The sequence below is a fragment of the Coffea eugenioides genome, chromosome 2, assembly GCF_003713205.1.
Source record: "Coffea eugenioides isolate CCC68of chromosome 2, Ceug_1.0, whole genome shotgun sequence".
Lineage (NCBI taxonomy): Eukaryota > Viridiplantae > Streptophyta > Magnoliopsida > Gentianales > Rubiaceae > Coffea > Coffea eugenioides.
In genome coordinates this window covers 75666886-75686992 of record NC_040036.1, presented here as the reverse complement: position 1 = coordinate 75686992, position 20107 = coordinate 75666886, and the positions used below count along the sequence as shown (strand labels likewise).

Below are 20107 nucleotides of genomic sequence, written 5' to 3'. Positions count from 1 at the left end.
AAGAAAAAAGAAAGAAAAAATCATTCGACAATGGATTGATGCTGAAGATTTGTTAAGGGAAACTCATTCGATAATGGATTGATTCCCCATGAAGTACGAGGAAAGATATATTTCCGATCAAGTATTTGAAAGTTGGCTGTCGAAGATTGTCGACGTATTATTGGTAATGATTGTAGCAACTAGCAGAGGAAGGATCAAAGGTTTGCAGTCAAGAACCAAAGCTATGGGAGGAGATTGCGACTGTTTTAATCCACAGGTATTGGAATAATGTTTGTCCTCCCTAATTAAAGCTATCTACATGAAGGAAAATTGAAGGCGTTCTAGTTGCATTCTTATGGTTAACTTTTGCCAATGAACTTCAATATCATGTTTAAACATCTATTCATGTTGTAATCCTAATCATTTTCACATCATTTAGATATTGGAAGCTATTTTTTTTTTGTCAAAAATTTTTCACACGAAGTTGATCTCAAATGTTATTCACTGTTAATCATTAGGGTTGGTCCAGTGATCAGGGAAGAGTTTTTAGAATTTACCTCACTATTAGATTCAGAGTTCGAATTCTGAATCTAATAGTTGGAGTTAGAAAGGATTTAGAGAGGGATGGAATAATAAAAAGTCTTATTTACTATTTGAAAATCGGATCTACCCAAGTTTTGGCCTTTAGAATTTACCTCACTATTAGATTCCGAGTTCGAATTCTGAATCTAATAGTTGGAGTTAGAAAGGATTTAGAGAGGGATGGAATAATAAAAAGTCTTATTTACTATTTGAAAATCGGATCTACCCAAGTTTTGGCCTTAAATCAAACATCAAGCTGGTGGTAAAGGACAAGTAAAAGGTGAGTTTCTTTGTGGCCACAGTACACTAAATCTAATCAATTCTGAATAGTCGTTTTTTTATTATACACACACGAACGAGCTCAACTCACAGAACAGAAGATCCATAAGCAAAACGAAATCATCAACACTAACGAAGTAGAAAGGAACCACTTCAATGCCGCATTGAAAGAAAAGAGGGGGGAAATTTCTAGTTAAGCATTTTTATGCTTCGTCAACCGATCAAGATTTTTCCATTTTCTGATGGCAAATAAGCCACACTCTTTTAACCATTTTAGGTTTTTTTTTGTCCCAGCTTGATATAAGCTTAAAAAAAAAAGCTAATAATAAAAACATGCGAGAACAGGAAAAGAAAAGTTGTAGCTTAGAAAACTCATAATCCACATATTGAGCAATCAAAAACAAGCCTTCATTAAATCTTGCCTACATGCAATTATTACTCGAAGCTGCCAGTTTGAATACCAACAAAAAAGATACAATTGATCACCAAACATTTCAAGATGTCCAATTTCAGTATTCACAGTTGCCAAAGGAAGAAAGCAAAACAAATGCCATGGCTGGATGAGAAATCCATTTGTCCTTTCTTATCGCAGGTTGTCTAAAAGTGTGTAAAAGAAGAACAAGCATGTTGTCAGATGAAGTTGCAAAACTATGCTGTAGACATTATGCATTCAATCGCTTCCTTACAAATCCCAGTCATTGTGGCCTCAGGTCCATATACCTACAGTCAAAAAATGAACATGATTTAAGATACGAAACAGAAAAAAGCATCCAGACCATTCTTTTCCAGTTTTATGCCGTTTAATGAGTGAAAATGGATATACTCAATCCTATGATTGAAAAACTAAAGTTAAAACGACAAGGCAACACTAGTAGGATTTGTTTTCATCCTGACAAGAATAAGTAAGTTCTGTTCTATTCAATAGACCAAGAAAAGACACAAACTTTAGATTCATGAAGATTTGCCTGGGTACAAGGAAATTAGGATCAATCTCACAATGCACTCAAATGAGATATTGACTGTTGACGATGCAATGCTAAACTCATTTTAGGCCCCTACCACAAGAAAGCTCCATTCTGTATGCGATACTTTCATGCAACAGGTACATCAAAAAAGAAATTCACAATCTCGTACCTCAAGGGGAACTCCCAATTCCTCTCCCAAAGCACGCATCTTTGCCAAGCCAGTCTGATAGTTAGGACCACCTCTTCGAACATATATATGCATTCTGGCAGCCTTTAACTTGGATTCCTACCCAGTTCACAGAGAGTAAGAGAATGAGGAAATGAAGAGTTTATCATTCAAAGAATGATGGAAGAAAATAAAAGATTAGACTGCAGCTAAGTCAACCAAACCTTCTCCCTAAGAGCTCGAATAATCCCATTGAAAGTAGCAGCAACGTCAGTAAAATTTGCAATGCCACCACCAATAAGTAGAGCTCTCTTACGGCCGTCAGGGTTAGCTGTTGCACACTGCACCAGTATTAAGATGGATTATTCGTTAAGCAAGAGAGAAAACAAAAAAGGTAAAAATAATAGCTATGTCATTGAAGACAAAACACTAAATTCCTTACATCAATGACTACTCGAGCATATTGCAAAACTTCCTCTTCATTTGGCGCTCCACTGTATTCTGCATAGTTACCAAGCTCTGATGCATATCCCAGGTCTCCAACCTAGATAAAAGATTTTTAGACATACCAGAAAACAAAATTACTACAGATGAATGAGAGATATTCACAAAAGCTAAGAACTGCCTTTAAGCAGCAACATTTGTTGAGTGGTAAGCAATTTGGGATATGTTTGAATACTCACTGTATCAGCATAAATAACACTTGCACCACCACCAGCCACCATTGTCCAGATGCGTCCTTTAGGATTCAGAACAGTGAACTTCAAAGAAGCGCTAGTCTGCAATTGTTAACAACAAAATACATTAGCCACCAAACACATTTTGCCATGAAGTAGCTCCAATGACAATCAAACTCAAGTCATCAAAGAAAATTATGAGCCCAAAAAAATGACGGTTTCCTCAAAACAGACAAAAATTGTGTGGTCAAATGAATCTAGCTCAAAAACAAGCAAGTTTATATAGTGAACTTGGTCTCATCTGGCAATGATACTCAATGTCTCACTTCAGTGAACTGCAGTAAAATTCAGGGCAAGAAGCTCCCTTTCTTTTCCCACCATTTCTTCTTTCAATGGATATGACACTGCAACTTTAAGCTGTATGCCCTCAACTTCCAGAATGTCTCGACTGTTTAGTGGTTTTGACGGGCAAAAGCTGTTTTTGTCTCCAAGCCACCAGTTGTTCAATTAGCATTTGAAAAATACAACTTTCAAAAATGTAGGGGTGAGCAAACGGTGCATATTCGGTAATTCGGTTATATGAATTCGGTAAATTCGGTTATTGGACTTACAGAAATCTAAACAGCTTTCAAATTTGAATTGGAGATACCCGAATTCATTCAATTTCGAATTTGAATTCGGAAAGGGTAATGAATTTGGTTTAACCGAATTCATTTAAAAAAAAATTTGCTGAATCCTTTAATTGCAGTTTCCAGCCTAATTAAAATAATAAGTATTATAGTTATACTTAAATATAGTTATGTATTATACCTATACTTATTAATTATTATCTAATTCGAGTCATGTATAAAACAATAAGTATTATAGTTATGTTATGTATTGTTGTATATTTGTATTATTATAGTCAAAAACAATTAACAAATACTGAAATAGTATATTGTACATCATTATATATTATTATTATCATAAATACATGATAATACCATATACTAACTATTATTAATAGCATTTACCTATATAATATAATAATATATTAGTAGTATATACTAATACTAAACCAATTCTTTATAAACGAATTCGAAATCGGTTATTACCAAATTCATAATCTCATTACCTATTTCATACCATATTAGAATTCGGTGAATTCGGTAATTACCGCTTTTGTACCAAATTACCAAATATCCGATTTCAAATTAACAAATTGAATTTGAATTCGGGTATGAATTCGGTACGTACCGAATTTGCTCACCCCTACAAAAATGTAGTTACACAACCACAATAATGGCCCTTATCAGACAAATTAGCCTTATAAAACACAAAATGACGCTGTGATATGCTTGGATGAGCAGAAAGATATGCGACTTACTTTTTCATCCAATGTGTGAACAAAGCTCTCAGTTGAGCTCAAAACCCTTCCAAAAGGAAGAGGGAACTCTATCATACCCCACCTAAAAGCACAAAAGTAAAACAGGATCAGATATCGAACAGCAAAGTATCTCCAGTTGGAACTTCAGAGTTCATGTCCACATGATAAAACTCTTAAGACATACTTCTTAAAGTTCTTAAAAGCAGCAGTGTCGTCCAACTCTCCTCGCATGTCCAATGGATATGGCTCCCCATTTACCAATGTAAAGGGATTCATCTCAAGGAAACTGAAATCCAGATCTGTGGAGATATAGAAACAAAGAAGTTCACTAACTTTATGATCTCAATAATTTAATTAGCAAACAATCATGCCACTCACTACCTGAAAAAAAATAATAAACTTAACACTCTTTCATCTTGCAGAAAGAACAAAACTGTAAAAGTACATTAACTACTCTATTAAAAAAACGATGGAACTTTTTCTTAAAGAAGTCAGAGATGATCAATCATATTATCTTTACAAATTTAGGATCTTCACAAAATTACAATACTCGGAGCAGTACAGCTATAGATGGAAAGAACCTAGATCATCTACATTAAACGATTATCAATAACAGATTTGGAAATGCCAAGTATACTGTCATTACTGGACACTGCATACCTTGAAATACAGAAAATACGCCCATTATAAAGTCCCCAATCTTCCCTCGTACCTGAGTCAGATAATTTCTAAAATTCAGCCAGATACTCCGGAGATTAAACAAGAAATATAAAAGAAAAGAACATTAAAATGTTCGAGAATGAACATGAGCATGTGCAACCAATAAGCAGACTGGATGATACATCTTTCCACCTTTTGGGATTATACATGGAGGAGTTGCAAATCATGCATTAGATTTACTAAACCCGATAGACCACATAACTAGAAGACCTATTGGCATTTGTCTCTTGAACACGAAAGTAAAGATTTATGCGGGACCACATTTGTAAAAATAGGTTCTTTGACCTTGTTTAGGTAAAATGCATGGGCTTTCTATTCCACATTCATCAACGTGCAAAGGTAGTAAAAGGCAATCCATAGCCAGAACCTAGCATTCTCTACTATTACCAGTTACTTCCAACTAGCCACTACACACTTTTATGTCATACATTAGACTCCTAACTCCAATCAGTAGACTGGTTGTACACTCTGGAAAATCCAACAGTTTCGAGAAAGCCAACAATGAGTTATGGTTGTTGTAACAAACAAAACTTCTCACTCATCCGATGCAAGTTTGTGACAGAAATGTGCAATAATTAGGGAAAATAACACCTGGAGCCTTGTATATTTCCCCAACTTAGGGCACAGAAAGAACAACCACTATTCTAATTCAAACCATAAGCCTGACTCATCCAAAATATAAAGACAAGGCACGTCAACTTTCAGTCATGTTTATAACAGTCTACAAGTCATCCATTCACCTAAATTCAATAAAGGGAAACTAGATTGTGAAGGAAGCCAGAAAATTTGATCAGTTCAATAAGGCCAAAGAAGGCATGAATGCCCTCCTCTTCTTCTTCATTGGTTATTTTCCTAAACAACTTTTGCTTGAAAAAACTCAGGGTATAACAATATATTTCTTTTAATCTTCAGCGAAAGATAACTGGTCAAGTGTTCATTCCCAACAGAGGCAAAGGGAAGAACTTATGGTTCATACCTCCAAAGGAAGTGTAGCAATCAGTGGAGCACATGCCTCCGTTGTCATAGGTTTTTCAGTTGGAAGAAAGATTGTCTTAACCTGTAACATAGGAAACTTATTTATTATCATCAGTTTCCCTAAGATAATCCAATTACCATGACATACGTGCAACAGCAATTCTCCAGAATCTTCTAATTCATAGCACAAGAATTTGGTAAATTTTCACCTTGTCCCAATTCTCTTCAATTTCAATACCTCCACATTCTGAAAAGCTAATGGTACTGCCTAACCTTTCAGAAACTATGGAGAGGTAATATTCTTGGTCATGGGGAACAAATGGTTCAACAATGAAGGTTGTAATAGGTGCCTTGCAACCACCCATCTCAACCTAGAAGTCATCAAATGCATGCATTAGTAGCACAAACGACAACGTCAGAAGTAAATGAAAATCCAATTCCTTGGTTACCTCCACACCAAGGCGAGCTTTTACAAACTCAGCAACTTGTGCTAGATCCAAATTCAAAGCTACCAACCCACTCTTACCACGCTTCCCGAACAACATATCAGGTTTAACAACCAACTGTGTAGATGAAAGCCATGGTTCTTTGTTTGTCAACTCCGTGAAATCCGTAGATTCATTCACCTACAAGCAGTTTTAAGATTTTCCATAAAATAAGTGACTCTTTAGTACAAAGAGCATCGTCAAGAGAAAGCGTCAATAAACATGTATACTGTAGATCACAGCTGAATGTTTTCATAAAGAGAAAGCCAAAAATGATGTGCCATACAGCAGGTTCCCAAGGAGAAGACTAGAAATACATGAAAAATATGTCATTTCATCTAGTGTTATTTATGTAAGTTTACCAAGCCAACTGAACCACTTATTACGGCTACTTGGTGGAGCATCCTTAGAGCCTTTATATTTGGCATCCCCTTTTCACCTGTTGCTTCTTCACATGGGTAAGCGACAGAGAAAGTAATGGAACATAATGACCCTTGACAAGATTGATATTGCGAAGCAGTAACTTGAATTGAACTGACATTTTCCAGGTTTTGAAATGACTAGACTTGACAAATTCTAGGTCTTTTCTACTCATTTCAAAAGGATGTCAACTCCATTTTCCTCACTTATTCATTTTAATCATAATTCCGCAAAGTAGCATTTTTCTGATCATAGAACTTTCCTTTTCATTGCTTTACACCATTTAACTCTTTCTCCAAGTAGATTAATGCTTTTCAACTTTGTATTCCAGAAGTGATTCTTCAAAAAACTTACATGATAAGGTTCAGGTTGTCATTTTTTTTTACTAATACTTTTCAATCGTTGCGTCAAACAGAAGCAAATCTCCTACAAAGGTGACAAAGCTGGCCTCTTTAAGAGGAGTTATAACAGTGACTCAGATACAATCTAACAGTATGATTGCAGTCCCAGGTAGTATTGGCTCTTTTTAATCATTTACCCTTTGGCAACTGAAATACAATAAAGAGAACTTCCAACATTTAGCAAATAGAAGGAAAAACACAAAATTCAATGTCCAACTGTAAAGATTCCAATTCAAACAATAGAAAACTACTATATTAAACTCCAATCAAGAAAATCACAGTCCCAAATGCAATTAACGTATCTAAAGCCTATAGCACAAAATCAAAGCCACAAAAACTCAAGAACTCTATTCAAATTCATCAGATAACGTGAACAGTAATCATATTAAATACAAAGAAGGGGATTGGATAATGCAGAAGATAGAAAACGGGATTACTTGAGCAGAGCAGATCTGCAGGTCAATGCCAGCAAGTCTTTTCAAATTCTCCTTTAGAAGTCTCTTTGAATCATACTCTCTGATCTTCTTTCTTGCCATTGTTTTCCCTTCTTTTTATCCAATTATGCACTCAAGAAAAAAAATCCCAGAAAAACCCAAGTCTTATATTTTCCACTCAGCTATACTCAAAGAAATATTGAAGTACAGTAGTAGTGATATATTACCAGCTATCAAGACTCTTTCCACGAGAGGATAAACGAAAGAGATCTGATCGGATAGGAGAGATAGAATTATTGGCTTTAAAGAGAAGAATGGGCAGGTGGATCGATGATACAATAAAAATTAGGAGCAAAAGAGGAGGAAAAGGAGAAGGGTTGGCACTGAGTCGGTACTAAGGTAGTTGGGCGACTTCAGCAATGAGGATGTTTGTTGGATAACGGTTATGGGTATGCTGTCTCGTGACTCTTATCTTTCTTTCTAAAACTTTTTTTTTTAATTCATGTTTAATATTGAGGATTCCTTATATATATATATATATATATATATATATCTTTCTATTTTTTGTTTGGGGTTTACTTATATGTAATTATCTTTCTATATTTGTTTGGGGTTTTGCATTTTATCATGCTGATGATGAGAAAGATGATTTCAAGATATATTTGAGATTTTCTTTGGGGTTAATTTAAAAAAAAAAACTTTATGACAAAGGGTTTTAAATGGTACTATTTGATGATGAATGTTTGAATGATTTAATTGATATAGCTTTGAATCTATCAGGAATTTTACTAGAAATTTGAAAGGCCAAGGTATTATTTGATTCTTCTGCTTACCCTTAAATTGTGCAAAAGCATAGTGCTTCCCCTTAAATTGTGCAAAAGCATAGTTCATTTGACAAAAGTTAACAAGATGTGGCACAGTCCAACCTAATTTTCTAGGCTTTTTTTTCGACAATCGATAATAGTTTAATCTACACCTATACCTACTTCTACTCTAACCTATTCTAGGGGGAACCCAACTAAACCTATGAAGAGACCGACGGGGACTGAACCACCATCGAACCAGACGGGTGCACTACACACCCGTCTGGATTTGTTGGAGAGCCACATACTATAGTAATTGGTGGGAGGCAAGGTATGATGGTGGCCAATCCTTAATAGCTTAATGGTGGCCACCAGTCCAAAGGCCAGTAATTCAACCTAAATTTTTTAGGTATCAATGTTTTTCTTTTCTTTCTCTATTTTAATTGACTGATCACTATTTCAAGTAAATAAAATTTTGGTCATAAATCCCCTTCATGACTCTCCAAACACCTTACTACAAAACACTATAGCTTTACCATTCATCAGTTGACATGGTCTACTAACTGAAGAAAAGAACTTCATGTGGTTTAGTCTTGTAATAGTCATTCACACCTACAAATTTTTTAGGTTAAATATGCCATTTAATCCCTATTTACTTCCATATGTTGCTAAAGTAGTAGAAAATTAAAAATCATGTAAGAAAAAGAGGTCTGCCTTTATCTGCATGGCAACATAGAGCCATAGAATGGCTATTTGGATTGTGATTTTATGTAGAAAATTTTTTACGTTTTTCATAAATATATTTTTTAATTACTTTTTTTACCTTACATATATTAAATCGCTACATTACATTTTTTTTTAAAAATAAAAACTCCTAAAATGGCAATCCAAACGGGGTAAGAGTATCATTCTTTTTTATGTTTTCTCTCTTCCTTTTAAGAACATTAACCAGACAAGATACACTTTCTAATTATGAGCAGAAGTGTATATCTTATATATGCACAGAAGTTGGGAGCATCCAATACTAGGCCTACTTGGTTTGTTTGTTCCAAGAATACTAGAATAGTGAAAGTGCTACTCATTCATATTAGGTCATTGTTAACCAGATAAATTACTTTCTGCAGAGGGTTTCTTTATTTCTACTAAAATGGTGCTCAATTTCCCCAAAACTTCGAACGTACTCGCCATGTCAATGTTCTAGTAGGGCGTAGTTCAATTGATACAGACAAGAAAAATCCTATAGAGATTCTCAGTTACCCGTTGAGAAAGTCCACAATTATACTACTAAGCTTTAAGAGTGACAAGATAATAGTTCATTCTGTGTTTAACAACTTGATGACTAATTTGTCAAAAAAATCATTGGATTGAGCATCATTTGGATCTACATCTGCAACTTTTTCAACTAAAAAAATGTTGATTTTCTTCGATACTAATACTTATTTGACCAGATACAAACTCAAAAGCATCCCTCCCACCCTTCCCCAAAACAAATAGAGCGAGTAAAACATGTTTTAATAATAGTATACGTCTTGTCTAGTGAGCTATGTAGGACATAATTTTGGCTACAAACTTAACAATATAAATCAAGACGAATTACTAAGACAAACTCTCATTGAGACACTGATATTACAATAAATTGGCAGCTTAAAGGTTTAACAAAATCAATGTGTCGATTTTAGATTTCAATGTTCAACTTTTAGCTTTTTTAATAAGTAATAAAATTTTGCATCCATTGCTTTAAATCAGTAGTCAGTGGTGCCAGGGTGCTTGTAAAAGTTATCCAAATGCAATTCGACTAATTCATCCATTCTAAAATTGGATCCCATCATTTACTTGCCTTGTATTAGACAAAGAAATCTACTAGTCCCTTTCTTGCAGTAATTAAGGATAGATATTACACCAAATACATCATGAGACTTACCTTATAGGGTACACAAAATTTGCCTATGGGAGGACTTCAATAGACAGCGCCGGGGCATACAAGTCCAAGATATTGAGACTCGACTTATATAAATCATGACGAAAAGCCAAAAACTTAATTATCTAATAAAGGAAATTAATCACAACCAACATGCTTTCTTCATGTCATGAAAAAGCCCAAAAAAAAAAGGGAACGGCATATCTTGTTAAAGAATATATATGTGAAAAGTGGAATTGCATTTATTTCTCATTGTTATACATTTCTTGCTACATTTCAATGTGATATTAGGACGTAAGATTCACCACACATTGCTCGTAGATAAAATAGCCTAATGATCGACCGTGAACATGAAATGAATTTAGTGTTCCAGAATCAACAAATGAAAAGAGTTAAAATATGTAAATCCATAACAGGAATAAGATAGATTAAAAACGGACAGCACGATTACATATAAATTTTTATGAGTAATAGTTTTGAAGAAACTAAACGAACCTAATGTTTTAGATATAACAAGTAAAAAGAAGTTAAGTATGTAAATCCATAACAGACATAAGATAAAATTAAAGGAAAAAAAAGAACACGCAAAACACTGTACAAAATAATACTTTTTTAAGCAATCAAATGAACTCATAAATGAACTTAGAGAAATAAACTAAATGAACTTAGAATTTTAGATTGGACAAAGTAAAAGAGTAATGTACGTATAATCATAAGAGACATGAAACAAATTAAAGGAAATACAATAATAAAGAAAAAAGGTTTATAATTAATATCTTTTCGCATCGTTAATCACTTTTTTCCTAAATAAATTATTAGGACCAAACCAAACCTAAACTTTCCCCAACTTAAAACCTTATAATCCAATATATAGGTTGAAAATAATGACAAAGATGTAAATGATGATGTTTATTAAGACATGGACACCATGAGCACACCCGATAATTTCCCGCCAGGGCCTTAAACTCCCCGAAAAATAAAGCCTTGCTTCCCGCCATTTTCACGGAAAAGATAATAAAAGGGTAAGCAGAGAAGAAAACGGCAGCTTCACTCTCCCTGCACAAAACGACGTCGTGTTCCCCATATGGTCCACTCTCCCCACATGTGAGCGGAAAACCCCAAAACTACCCTCCTTGAACGCATTTATCCAAATACCCTTAACTTTTAATAAAATTGAAATTATCAAAATACCCCTCGGAAACCACACCCGTACGTTCCCCCACCGCAAATTACCTCATGGTCCACGGGACACACTCGTCATTTGGTTCGAAAATCGGTGGCATTTGGAGTAATTATCAGAAACTCCTTGCCGTGATTCACAACTCACCCAACTATAAATATCTCGGAAAGCCTGAAAATCAAATTACTATAATTCATTCACTCCTCTCAAACCCAAAATTCACTCTCTCGACCTTGGCTCTCTTTCTCGCATGCTCTCCAAAAATCCTCTCCCCGAATTCGTTCTTTGAGCTCTCTCGACGAAGAATTCATCCTTTGTTCTTCGTTTCTCTCTTCAATCTTCAAAATTTTTTGGAAAAACTCGATGCGTTTGATCTTCTTAGCTTCCCCACTCAAACTGATAACGTGTTAGCGATAAAATTAGTGTAAATTAACTCCGTGGCTTTGCAACCCTAACCCTAGTTGCTACATTCCGCCGCTAGGTCAAAACCGAAATCCAGGCGGCGGCTGAAGCGTAAAACTTCATCCGGGTTGTTTGATTCGCTCTTTCTTCAATCAAAGGGTGAGTCATTTCAGTTGTATTAATCTGTTTATGTTTCATTTCTAGGGCTGGTTGAATAGGTTCTTTACTTTTTATGGCTTTTTAACTTAATTGAAACCCTAATTGGGCTTATTTGGGGATCAAAACTTTCTTTTTTGATTTGGGGGGTTTTTGTGTTTGGGATTGTGGGAACGCTAATGTGCTTGAATTTAACTTTATTTTGGGGTTTCCTATTACTATTTATTAAATCTGGAAAGCCTAAATTCATTTAATTTTTGAAATTTAGATTAAAACAGTTCTTTTTGCTTAAAGATGGGCGATTAAAATCTGTTTTATTTTGATAGATTGAAGTTGTTCTGGTGGATTCCCTCGTTGGTTTTACTTACGAAAAAACTAATTTTTCTTAGGGTTAAAAAAAAAAGAGAAACTTTTATTGAAACTTGTCTGAGTTTCCATATTCGGAGATTTTGTGTCGGAGTTTGTTGTTGTTTGGGGGCATCCTTGATCATTTCCTCTAAGCCCAGTATTTTCTCAATCCTCGACCCCCATGCAAGCCCCACAGTCACCTTCATCCAACCCCCGCATCTACATAGACCCACCTATATTCTCTTTCACACTCATTCACAGAAAATCATGCATCTATTGATGGCTTGTGCATAGATTTTTAGATAGCTCCTTTGCTTTTAGTAGACACCCCAGCCCACAGAAGCACAGGTTAACACTTCCAGATTAGCATGCAAGTTATTAAAAAAAAAAAAGATAAAAAATAAAGGTTGGTATGTGGTTTGTTAGTCGATATTTTCCTTTAGCATCTGTTTGTGATCGCCTTTTTGAACAATTGTTGTCATCACATTGTTGCATAGATGCATATTATGTGAGTTATTTACCATTGACTAGAAGAGATTCTGTAACATCTTTAAATTCTTTTGCATCTTTCCATTCATAACCTTTTGTTTGCAGGGCAGTGGTGGATGCATCATGGCAGAGCAGCGTAATGATAGTGGTCCACCTGCTAATGGGAATGCAGGTGGTGGAGCTCCATATGCTATAGATCTGGACACCTTCTCCAAAAGGTTGCAGGCCCTCTATTCGCACTGGAAGGAACACAGAGATGAGCTGTGGGGATCTGCTGATGTGTTTGCAATTGCCACACCACCACCTTCTGAAGATCTGCGTTACTTAAAGTCTTCCACCCTGAATATTTGGCTTCTTGGATATGAATTTCCAGAGACAATCATGGTTTTTGGAGGCAAACAGATCCACTTCTTATGCAGCCAGAAGAAGGCTAGTTTACTTGAAACTGTGAAAGGATCTGCTAAAGATTCTTTTGACATGGATGTCATCATTCATGTTAAGCAGAAAGGTGATGATGGGACCACCCAAATGGATTCTGTTCTCCGTGCCATGCGTTCACAAGCAAAGTCTGACAGTCGCAACACCCCCACTGTGGGACACATTGTGAGAGAGGTTCCTGAAGGGGCGCTTTTGGAAAAATGGGCTGATAAGTTAAAAAGCTCTGATTTCCGGCTGTGTGACATAAGTAATGGATTATCTGATCTTTTTGCTGTCAAGGACCAGAATGAGATAACTTATGTCAAGAAAGCTGCGTACTTGACTGCTTCTGTAATGAAGAGCTTTGTTGTGCCAAGACTTGAGAAGGTCATAGATGATGAAAAGAAAATTACTCACTCAGCATTGATGGAAGACACAGAAAGGGCTATTTTGGATCCTGCTAAAATCAAGGTGAAGCTGAAAGCTGAGAATGTGGATATTTGCTACCCTCCTATTTTCCAGAGTGGTGGGAGTTTTGATCTCAGACCTAGTGCTTCAAGCAATGATGATGATCTCTTTTATGATTCAACCAGTGTGATCATCTGTGCTATTGGGTCACGCTATAACAGCTATTGTTCCAATATTGCAAGGACGTTTCTTATTGATGCAAACACAATGCAAATGAAAGCTTATCAAGTTCTTCTAAAAGCCCATGAAGCAGCAGTTGGAGCACTGAAGCCTGGGAATCAAGTCGGTGCTGTCTATCAGGCAGCCGTTGCAGTTGTAAAAGAGAATGCTCCTCAATTGTTGCCCAACCTGACTAAATCTGCTGGGACAGGTATTGGGCTAGAGTTTCGTGAGTCAGGGTTGACTTTGAATGTGAAAAATGATCGATTGCTCAAAGCAGGGATGGCTTTCAATGTGTCGCTTGGATTTCAGAATTTGCAAACTGAATCGGCCAATCCAAAGGGTCAAAATTTTTCGCTGTTGGTTGCTGATACAGTTATTGTCACAAATGATGGTCGTGATGTGGTGACCCAGTTGAGCTCTAAAGATGTTAGGGATGTTGCTTACTCTTTTAATGAAGGCGAAGAAGAAGAAGAAGAAGAGCCAAAAGTGAAGGTTGACTCTACTGCCAAGGAATATTCGAAAGCAACGCTACGGTCAGACAACCAGGAGATGTCAAAGGAAGAACTCCGGAAGCAGCACCAGGCTGAACTTGCGCGGCAGAAAAATGAAGAAACTGCTCGTCGCCTTGCTGGTGGAGATTCAGTCACTGGAAACAACCGGACATCTGTCAAGACCTCCAGTGAGCTGATTGCATACAAGAGTGTAAATGATTTGCCACCACCCAGAGAGATGATGATACAAGTCGACCAAAAGCACGAGGCTGTTCTTGTGCCTATATATGGTATCATGGTGCCTTTCCATGTTGCTACTGTGAAAACAGTCTCCAGCCAGCAGGATACTAATAGGAATTGCTATATCCGCATAATTTTTAACGTGCCTGGTACTCCTTTCAATCCTCATGATGCTAACACACTGAAAAATCAGGGAGCTATATACTTGAAGGAGGTTTCATTCCGTTCTAAGGATCCTAGGCACATCAGTGAAGTGGTGCAGCAGATCAAAACACTTAGGCGAAATGTTGTTGCAAGGGAGTCTGAAAGAGCTGAGAGGGCAACACTGGTTACTCAGGAGAAGCTAGTACTTGCTGGAAACAAATTTAAGCCTTTGAGGTTGTCTGAATTGTGGATTCGTCCTGTTTTTGGTGGTCGTGGAAGGAAGCTGACTGGTACACTTGAAGCTCATGTTAACGGTTTCAGGTATATTTCTCCTTTCCTCTGCCCACTTTTCCTCTTGGCTGCACAGCATGCTATAACTGTTTGTCTGAACCTGAACTGAATATTTCAGGTATTCAACCTCGAGGCAAGATGAGAAGGTTGACGTTATGTATGGTAATATCAAGCATGCTTTCTTCCAGCCTGCTGAGAAGGAGATGATTACCCTTGTTCACTTTCATCTTCACAATCACATAATGGTGGGAAATAAGAAAACCAAGGATGTTCAGTTTTATACTGAGGTGATGGACGTGGTCCAAACACTTGGGGGCGGAAAGAGATCTGCCTATGATCCAGACGAGATTGAAGAAGAACAGAGGGAGAGAGATCGCAAAAACAAAATCAACATGGACTTTCAGAATTTTGTCAACCGTGTGAATGATCTCTGGGGGCAACCTCAGTTTAAAGGGCTTGACCTCGAGTTTGATCAACCTCTGCGAGAACTAGGATTCTATGGAGTGCATAATAAATCCTCAACTTTCATTATTCCAACTTCAAGCTGTTTGGTTGAGCTGATAGAGACTCCTTTCTTTGTTGTTACCCTTAGTGAGATTGAGATCGTGAACTTAGAAAGAGTGGGTCTTGGGCAGAAAAATTTTGATATGGCAATTGTTTTCAAAGACTTCAAGCGTGCAGTAGCAAAGATAGACTCGATTCCTTGCACAGCACTTGATGGCATCAAGGAATGGCTGGACACCACAGACCTGAAGTACTATGAGAGCAAGCTGAATCTTAATTGGCCTAATATACTGAAAAACATCATTGATGACCCTCAGGGCTTCATAGACAATGGTGGCTGGGAGTTTCTGAACCTGGAAGTTTCTGACTCAGAGTCTGATCAATCTGAGGAGTCAGATGTTGGTTATGAGCCATCAGATGTTGAGCCTGAATCTGAGTCAGAAGATGAAGATTCTGACAGTGAATCACTCGTTGAATCTGATGAAGAGGAAGAGGAGGAAGAGTCAGAGGAAGAGAGGGGAAAGACTTGGGAAGAGTTGGAGAGGGAGGCAAGCAATGCAGATAGGGAGAAAGGGGATGAATCAGACAGTGATGATGAGAGACGCAGAAGGAAGATGAAGGGTTATGGCAAGTCAAGAGCTGGTCCAAGTAGCAGTGCCCCAAAGCGAGGCAGGTTCAGGTAGATCTGATGGGAGTTTGATCTAGTCAACTTCTTCAGGCATTGACTTGGGTGCAGTAGTTGCAGCTAGTCTAGACATTAGCCCAGTGGTAAATTCTCCGTAGAAAGTGGTTTTAGCGTTTTGGTGTTGTTGTCTATGTTTTGATTCCTAGTTGGAAGGATAGATGATAAGACTTCAGCTGTAAATTGGTAGCTTGTCTTTATGGGAAACTTAATCTTATGTCCCTAGTCTGCTTTCATGATAGTTGTGGTTTTCTGTTTTCATTTGTGCTGGCTTTTGTAGCATGGTTGATCTCACCTCTCAACTCTTTTTCCTTTATTTGGCTAGGTTAAGAGCATCCAATATTATATTTCTATGCGGAAGCATGCCCCATAGAATGGAACATTTGCTGGAGACATGCGTTATTTGGAAAGAAAAGGAATCTAGTACAGGAGAATTTAACCTTAACGGTCAGCTTTTTCTCTTTCATGTTGTGGCATATATGCCCATTTATTGATGCATCTGTGATTCGTACTGAATCTATTGATTGCATGCCCTTTATGACCACAAGTAAAAGATGTCATATATACATCTTAGGCTAGCGTTGCGGGCTCGCCCACCATGCTCACATTCATCATCAACTAGCCTTGGACATGGATCCATACTTCCCGTTAAAAGTTGCATACGAGATCCAAAAGAAAATTACGAAGTAAAACTTATAAGGTAAATGCAACTATTAACAGGTTTTGTTTTTCCCTAATACATGGTATTCATATTCAACATGCAATGTGCTGTTCGGGAACCGCATGTTTGTGGATGTTATTCGAGCAGACGAAGGAGAAATATGACCTTTGAAGCTTGAAATATACCTTACTAAGTTCTTTTTTTAAGTGTTTCAGAAAGGCTTAAGCATGGCGTGGATAAATATATAGAGTTTGCAACAGAAACTTCCTTAACATACGTTGCATGCATCTTTCATCAAAATAGGCCAAAAGATATGAAGGGGGGAGCTAGTGCTAAAAAGTTTCAAATCCTTCTTCGATAGTTAAAGAAACACTTGCGAAATAAAGTTTCTTTTTTTGCTTTCAGCGATCATCACTTTTCTTGATATGATATAAAGAGATGAAATTTTTCTAGTGGGTAATCCAGTTGAAGAAAACGATACGAAAACAAAGCAAATAGCTCTGGTCGGGACATCCCACTCCCGTTAAATTAACTAGAAGCTATTCAAATGCGTTTTGATGTTAGATTGCACCTGCAACCGCGGTCAAGATTTTGGCACAGAAAAATTCCCTCATAAATTCAGTTTGTCGATGTCTTAAATGAATTCTCCATTTGAAGGGGCAAAAATCACGATAATGTGAATAAACCCTAAGCTTAACTAGGTGTAAATATAGTGTTACCTTTTTTGTTTTAGAACTAATAGGAATAATATGAAATACCGCATTTAGTTTGGTAATAAAATTGGTAGTAGTATACTTTCAGTACCATCTTATTGCTTCATTCAAGTATCTCAGAAGGATGTTTTATGCAAATAGGATAGAATTAAGTTGCTCTGTTAAGTTTTGTACTCTTGAACTTTTTAATTTCATGTGAAGTGACTAATATGACATTCCAACTCAACTTCAAATGGAGTTAAACAGGAGAATGTACTTTGTAATAGGTTAAATTAATTTAGTTTCTGCTAAATTAATTTAGGTTGTTATCATTTTATCCCTTAATATTTTGTACTACTATCAATTTCTCCCTCAACATAATTTTTTAGTCACTTTATCCCCCCCAAAAGTAATAGTCAAATGTAACCGAATTTGTTAATTCAAGTGGAAAGATATGTTTAGCCATTAAGATTAATATCACTTTATCCCTATAAATTATAATGGCATTATCAGTTTACACCTTAATATTATTTTTTGAACAATTTTATCCGACCATTAAACCAATTTAGTATGTTGAAAGATTTGGACAAAAGTACTTTCCTCTCATGTATAATTAAAAAAAAAAAAAAATTGGAATGGTTCTTCTCATTTTTTTACCATCTTTAATCTTACCAAAAAAGTCAATAGTGTTCTTTTCATTTCTTTTTTATTTTTTTAATTTTTGGCAGTCTTAGGAATCAAACGAGAGAGAGAGAGAGAGCTCAATTCTGAGGAAAGAAAAAAAGAAAGAGTTAAATAGTCTCATTACTCTTCTATCTATCACTCAACACCAACTTCAACAACCCTAAAGTAATGATAATATTTTATTTTTTCTAATTTTTCTTCTTCTCAAAAATGGATTTTCTATCTCCCTTTCTCTTAGCTCTTTGTTTATATTTATACGAGTGAAAAAATAGGGTAAAAACCTATTTGCTTTTATTTTCTTGGTACTCATGAGTTAAAAAAACAAGGAAGAAGAATAACCATTTACAGTTTTCAAGTTTTTATTTTATATATAATTTTAATCAAAATTTTTTTGAACATGCTCATTTAGCTTAATGGTGGAGTAAAATGCCTTAAAAATAGCATTAAGATGTAAGATGATAGTAGGCTTTGGTTTAGCAAGTAAAGTGATAATAACAATATGGTAATGCTATAAGGAAGAAGGGTATTTTTGTGCAAAAATTGTTAACATGTTGAGTTGGATTTAGAGGTGAAATGAGGGAAGAATAAAAAGAAAGTTGTGATATAGGTTGAGAGGATAACATGATGATAACCCAATCTTTTAATCTCAACTAAATGACACTAATGTCCTTAGGGACTAATCAAAACCAAATTGAGAAGTTGAGGACCTAATATACACTTGTAAATATTGAGAGACGATATTGAAACACTAGTGAAAATTGAGAAACTATTGGAGTTATTTGATGTCCTGATTATTACTACTATAATACCACAGACATAATTGATCGATGGACTTTAGAAGTCCAAGATACCCCAACACATAGTGATGTAAATTTATTGGCTAGGAATTTTGAGCATACTTTGGATAACAGAAGTTGTGAGTTTCAAAGTCACAAACGTCTGTTGATCAAAGAACAGCTAATTGTAAAACTTACAGACAATATATAATATTGCTACCAAACATTACTTATATATATATATCACTTAATCGGAAAAGTACCTATAAAAATCACGGGTTCAAATACATAAAAGATAGATAAGATGATAGGATAGACTCCAAAAAAATTTATAACTAGCTGTAATTGTTTTCATTTTCCTACCGTAACAGCTCGACCCTCTCGTTGTATTGTATCTCCAGTTATCTGGTGGCGGTGGAGTTTACTCAATACTGTGCATGTGATGTACCACCAACGTTAGGGCGGAGAAACTTGATGGTGAGCTGAGGGTGGAGGGGTTTCTATATTTGAGCCTGCTGATAGATACTGTCTATTATGAGCTCTTAGGGGATTTGTTGTGCCTGTTAATAAATGCACCTAAACGTGATTCTTTCCATAGAACACGTACGTTCCAAATTGACAACTGCTTGCGCATAAATGGTCTTTTTTTCACTCAGAAAACTCCAATGACTTGCTATATCCAGATACAGGTTTGACCCAAAAAAATAAGGGCCTGAATCCTGAGGTAGATGACATTGCCGCAGAACGTACCCAAGTAAAAGGTTCTTTTGGCGAGCCAAAAAAAAAAAGAAGTTATGAACCCCTTTACCTTCGTCAAACCCATACAGCAATCAGCACGTAACAAAAACTACAACGCTAACATATGCAGTAAAAGATTTTATAATTCAAAACAATTTGGATGATCGGAGGGAGTTGCAGGGCCATGCATGCAGGGTTTTAAGGATGAGGAAAACAGTAGAAACAGTGACGGAGCCAGGATTTTTTTTTTTTTGGGGGTCAAAATTGAAATTCCATTCAAAGATGACTAATTCATATATATATATATATATATATATATATCAACTCTCATAATATAAACTAAAATTGAAAAAATTTAGGGGGGGCCAATTTTATTTTACACACATATTTACATATTATGAATTAAAATTCT

At 36.1% G+C, this 20107-nt stretch overlaps 2 protein-coding genes across 3 annotated transcripts; one reads left to right on the top strand and one right to left on the bottom strand.

Moving 5' to 3' along the window:
* Positions 1-1199: 1199 nt before the first annotated feature.
* On the bottom strand, positions 1200-7888 carry LOC113761651 (ATP-citrate synthase alpha chain protein 2). Its single transcript, XM_027304727.1, has 12 exons — positions 7453-7888; positions 6159-6335; positions 5919-6080; positions 5711-5791; positions 4675-4726; positions 4199-4313; positions 4015-4096; positions 2655-2750; positions 2414-2515; positions 2196-2312; positions 1975-2091; positions 1200-1560 (listed from the first exon to the last, which is right to left on the bottom strand). The coding sequence occupies exons 1-12, from the start codon at positions 7549-7551 to the stop codon at positions 1489-1491; spliced, it is 1272 nt and encodes a 423-aa protein (XP_027160528.1). The 5' UTR covers positions 7552-7888; the 3' UTR covers positions 1200-1488.
* A 3671-nt stretch (positions 7889-11559) lies between these two features.
* On the top strand, positions 11560-16405 carry LOC113760965 (FACT complex subunit SPT16-like). Of its 2 annotated transcripts, none has more exons than XM_027303737.1 (3): positions 11560-11911; positions 12856-14988; positions 15077-16405. In XM_027303737.1, exons 2-3 carry the CDS (start codon positions 12869-12871, stop codon positions 16143-16145), a joined length of 3189 nt encoding a protein of 1062 aa, XP_027159538.1. In that variant the 5' UTR covers positions 11560-11911; positions 12856-12868; the 3' UTR covers positions 16146-16405. The 2 variants fall into 2 exon arrangements, with proteins under 2 accessions (XP_027159538.1, XP_027159537.1); XM_027303736.1 differs by having other exon boundaries at positions 12851-14988.
* The last annotated feature ends 3702 nt before the right edge of the window (positions 16406-20107 follow it).